Genomic DNA, 5,669 nt, shown 5'->3' on the forward strand with positions numbered 1-5,669 from the left:
CCCAGCCTTGTTCATTACTCAAAACCGCAATCATGGGTAAGACTGCCAACCTGACTGCTGTCCAGAAGGCCATCATTGACACCCTCAAGCAAGAGGGTAAGACACAGAAAGAAATTGCTGAATGAATAGGCTGTTCACAGAGTGCTGTATCAAGGCACCTCAGTGGGAAGTCTGTGGGAAGGGAAAAGTGTGGCAGAAAACGCTGCACAATGAGAAGAGGTGACCGGACCCTGAGGAGGATTGTGGAGAAGGGTCGATTCCAGACCTTGGGGGACCTGCGGAAGCAGTGGACTGAGTCTGGAGTAGAAACATCCAGAGCCACCGTGCACAGGTGTGTGCAGGAAATGGGCTACAGGTCCCGCATTCCCCAGGTCAAGCCACTTTTGAACCAGAAACAGCGGCAGAAGCGCCTGACCTGGGCTACAGAGAAGCAGCACTTGACTGTTGCTCAGTGGTCCAAAGTACATTTTTCGAATGAAAGTAAAATTTGCATGTCATTCGGAAATCAAGGTGCCAGAGTCTGGAGGAAGACTGGGGAGAAGGAAATGCCAAAATGCCAGAAGTCCAGTGTGAAGCACCCACAGTCTGTGATGGTCTGGGGTGCCATGTCAGCTGCTGGTGTTGGTCCACTGCGTTTTATCAAGGGCAGGGTCAATGCAGCTAGCTATCAGGAGATTTTGGAGCACTTCATGCTTCCATCTGCTGAAAAGCTTTATGGAGATGAAGATTTCATTTTTCAGCATGACCTGGCACCTGCTCACAGTGCCAAAACCACTGGTAAATGGTTTACTGACCATGGTATTACTGTGCTCAATTGGCCTGCCAACTCTCCTGACCTGAACCCCATAAAGAACCTGTGGGATATTGTGAAGAGAAAGTTGAGAGACGCAAGACCCAACACTCTGGATGAGCTTAAGGCTGCTATCGAAGCATCCTGGGCCTCCATAACACCTCAGCAGTGCCACAGGCTGATTGCCTCCATGCCACGCCGCATTGAAGCAGTCATTCATGCAAAAGGATTCCCGACCAAGTATTGAGTGCATAACTGAACATGATTATTTGAAGGTTAGCGTTTTTTGTATTAAAAACACTTGTCTTTCATTGGTGGGATGAAATATGCTAATTTTTTGGGACAGGCATTTTGGGTTTTCATGAGCTGTATGCCATAATCATCAGTATTAAAACAATTAAAGACCTGAAATATTTCAGTTTGTGTGCAATGAATCTGAAATATATGAAAGTTTCATTTATATTCTGATGCATGCTCAATAATCCAGGTAAACCACCAAAGGGTGATGGGAGCACAAGTTAGGAGTCATCAGGACTCTGTATCACAGAGCAGACAGCGTCCCCACTAGCTCCGGAGCCAGGCAGAAGGAGAAATCCCACACAAGACAGGCTCTAGAGCAATGTGGATATCCTAACTGGGCCTTCCTGAAAGCAGAGAAGAAACCCAAACAGGACTCCAGTCAGCCATCAGGTGAAAAGGAGGAACCCAGACCCAGACCAGTGGTCATTCCATATGTTGAGGGAGTATCAGAGAAACTGAGACGTTTATTTTCAAAATATAACGTCCCAGTGGCTTTTAAACCCCAAAATACATTACGGCAAAGACTGGTTCATCCCAAAGATCCAGTCCCCCGGCACAAACAGAGTAATATTGTGTATGCTGTTCAGTGTCAGGAGGGCTGTGATCAGTCTTACATCGGGGAAACTAAACAGCCACTGGCCAAAAGGATGGCCCAGCACAGAAGATCAACATCAACAGGCCAGGACTCTGCGGTCTACACTCATCTCCAGGCCAGCGGTCACTCTTTCAGGGATGAAGATGTTCACATCCTGGACAGAGAGGAACGATGGTTTGAGAGAGGAGTAAAGGAGGCCATCTTTGTGAAAAGAAATCGTCCATCGTTAAACAGGGGTGGAGGCCTCCGGGTTCAACTGTCCCCCTCTTACAATGCTGTGATTGCTAGTATCACTCAGCCCTCTGTGAGTAGTAAACAGCCATCAGTGTGCTAATGACCCATTGTTAGGCTGATGGTCCTTCTTGAGCATGTGATCAGCTGGTTTTGGTTGTCAGCAGCAAAACTGGTTGATCCACTCCGAGAAGGTGCTATTTAAGAGACTGAGCTGAATACAGCTCCTCAGACTGAGGAAGTCTCTCGGATGAGAGACGAAACGTTTCTACATTTTTTTGTTGATTTGCTTTGTTTTGTTTTTTTTGAATGTCCAGAGGACCATATTTAACTTTTTTAGATTTCATTTTTATTATTACATTATGGAAAATAATGACCTTTATCACAATATGCTAATTTTTTTAGAAGGACCTGTATATGACATTTGAATTTAATACGAAAAGAACTCACTAAAAATTTAAAACTTGAGTCTGATTTAATCATTTCTTGCTTCAGAACCGGAAAGCAAGTGGTGCCCCTTCAGAATAAAATTACAAATAAAAATTCAACGATCTGAGAACCCTTTCCTCTACAAGTCTACTAACAGCAAAGTCCGTGCTCAATAATCCAGGTATAAAATCCAACATTTTTCAGTCAGGTCATCTAGACAGTTTCTTTTTTTGTGCTGAAACTTTTCGCCTTCGATCCGGAAGGCTTCATCAGTCAAGGAAACTCACAACAAAACTGATTCTTCCTCCAACAGCTTACTCCACAGTGGAACAAACCAGTTCTGCTTGTGATAAGATGGTCTCTTTGGTAAGCCTCTCCTCCATTGCCGGCCCTCTTCCTTGTTGACAGTCTTGTCAAACTGGTTGAAAACAAAGTCTGTGCTAAGTCAGTAAGTCTACTGTTCCCGCTAATGGAGTCCTGAATGACTCTGCAGGAGAAGAACTGAAGGAATCTCAGGTTGATCTGGCACGAGAGCTGCACACTGATGAGATCCACATTGAACCCATTTCACTGGACAGGAGAGAAATTCTCCCAGAGGAAAAGAAAAAACAGAAGAGCAAATAACTGTGCTGAACCATGGGAGAGGGGCTGGGGAATACAACCCACCACGACCAACGAGAATGAGACGGACACCAAAATTCCTCACATATCACGAGTTGGGCAATCCCACTTGTAACAGCATGAGGTCAGTGGGGTAACAAAAAGAAAGTGGATTTTGGACATTGTGCCACCCACAGTCTGTGTGGTGTTAATTGCATTCATGCCATTGCAAAACAGTGACTGTTGGTGTAATAGTATGGATTTATTCACTTATCCCAAAAAGACTGTTTCTGAATAAGTGATGTGACTAGTAAACATACTGTTTGGATTTATGAGTTAAACATGCAGTTAAGTGTGAATAATTTATTACAGCATTAACTGAAAAAAAGTCATTAGGGTGATGTGTATGATATAAAATGTTATGGCATTCTATATAATGTCCAACTGTTCCTGTAGATCAATGAATAGGGTGTTGGGACGACACTTGTGATGGGGTGTGTGTTATGGGCCAAATGAAAACAGCCATTTGTTAAGATGATTTTATACTAAAGCAGTTAAATATGTGAAAACAATGATACTACATGTATACATAGGGACAACTCTAAGCTTTATTGTGAAAAGATTTAGCGATTATGTCACTTCCTGGGTGGGGAAACTATAAAGGGGACATGGGCTCCACTCAGTGGTAAAATAAAGCAACTTGGGAGCAGAGTGGATGTCTGGCTCTTCTGTCCCCTTTCAGGGGGCGTAACACTAGCTCCATATTATTATTAGCCTTAAGGGGAATGTAAACAAAAGTGATGAAAGGCTGCAGGAAATCCCTTGGCATATAAAACAGGCGGAGACACAGAAAAAAGTTCAATATCTGGAGTGCACATCGTCTCCCTGATGACAATAGTGTTACACCACTTTATACTGTATTCAAATAAAGGCACAGTCCTCCACCAAGTGATTTACCCGTCCTCGTGGGGTCTCGGGCCAAACGAAAGGGCTCACTGAAGCCCTCAATCTCCAAGTCCAATTGCAAGTCATAATCCTTGAGCCAAGTTTCTGTCAGTGCTGAAACTCAGGCACGTTTATACTCCTCCAGATATTTCACATTTGACTTAAGTTTGTTGATTTTGCTGTGGGGTGTCTGGACATTTGCAACATAACAGCTGGAAGCTGCAAATGACCGAGACCCCGCTGCTTCAGCCTCTGGCAAACACCGAAGTGTCTTCCCCACTTCCTTACGCCTGGCGACTTGTGCTCCCAACACAATCTTTAACGGAGGTCCCTGTCCGGAGGCTGCTGGGAAAACTGGAACACATCTTTCTACTAACTGAAACAAATTGCCCCTTGGGGATAATAAGGATTCTTGAACTTGAAATATTAGTTTGCTAGTAGCCAAGAGACATTCACAACACATTAGCTAACAGATCATGCGAGATATTGCAGTACTGCATGAGATTGGAAATTACATTATTTTCATGATTTGACCTAAACAACTACAGCTCCATTATTTCTCATCGTGAGACAAACTTTGTTTAAAACACTGGCTTTGAAATGCAGGGGGCAATGCATTCCTTCAAAGACGGCTAGGCAATACTATGAATATGTGTAGCTGAGTCACACACCTGAGGTTAGTGCTTCTCTGAATTCGTGAAGGCCCAGGAAGTCGAAACACCAGGGTGTCATGGGCGTTGTAGTCCACTTGTATAGGCAAACTGTTGTCTGAGTCCTTTGGAGCACAAAGAGCTGAAAAAGGCCACACAATAAATAATTTATTTATTTTGGAATAAATTAATATAATAAATACACAAGCAGAAAAGATAACTGGATAAAACTTACTGTGATCTTTGCTGCTTTTGTATGTTTCAGCATGAAGCTAGAGAATAAAAACAGATTTTAAAAGATGAATACACTTCAATCTTTACTAACAAGCAGATTAAGGAGCACTAAGAGAAATGTCAGGGTACCTTACGTCCAGCCAGTTTGATCCGTGGGGTGAAAGAGCTACAAGAATTCTGACTTTTTGATGTGTAGAAGCTGTGGACACATTTAAATACAAATAACAGAATTAGGATCATTTTATTGTTCTTCATTTTGGTGGGATTTTACAACTATACGGGTTGTACATAAAAGCTGTCCAATGATAGCTAAAGGAATTTGTACCTTCACCATTCCTGAGAAAACTCATTTATTTAATACATTTAGCCCAAATTTTGTTTTAATATGCGTTTCTGTGCATTTTTAACCATTTATACATCAAAATATTGAGCCTATCCAGAAGAATGTTTTTACATCTTTTTATTAACATTTTAACAAGTTATATAACTTTAAAAATCACTTATTTTACAAACAAAACGTTCCTTTTGAAGTCGGCTTCAGAATACTTGCTCTATTTTTCTCTTATGCTACTTTAATCTTGTAGCTAGTGTACGGAAACTTATAGCTAACCTTGAACTACTTGCAGCTTTCCTTTTGCTACATTTAGTTATTAGCTAGCATTTAGCTACTTGTAGCATTTAGATAGAGATAAGATCATTTTAACTTGTATTAAGTTGAAACATAACTAATATTTTGTTACGTATAGTTAACCCGTTGTTAGCTAGATTTTGCTACTTACACAGTTTTGCTACTTTTACATAACATTTTGCTACTCTGACCTAATCTTTTGCTACTTTTAACTACACTGTTGCTACTTTTACCTAACTTTTTGCTACTCTGAACTAATCTTTTGAT

General features: G+C 41.7%; 1 protein-coding gene across 1 annotated transcript in view; it reads right to left on the minus strand.

Moving 5' to 3' along the window:
- The window catches only part of depdc5 (DEP domain containing 5, GATOR1 subcomplex subunit), a 393,910-nt gene that overhangs the window by 271,839 nt on the left and 116,402 nt on the right, over nucleotides 1-5,669 (minus strand). Inside the window, 3 exon segments of the mRNA XM_037681974.1 lie at nucleotides 4,562-4,682; nucleotides 4,776-4,812; nucleotides 4,904-4,973. Of these exon segments, the coding sequence (XP_037537902.1) occupies nucleotides 4,562-4,682; nucleotides 4,776-4,812; nucleotides 4,904-4,973 (228 nt within the window).

This window comes from Nematolebias whitei, chromosome 9, assembly GCF_014905685.2.
Source record: "Nematolebias whitei isolate Nwh7 chromosome 9, NemWhi1, whole genome shotgun sequence".
Classification (NCBI taxonomy): Eukaryota; Metazoa; Chordata; class Actinopteri; order Cyprinodontiformes; family Rivulidae; genus Nematolebias; species Nematolebias whitei.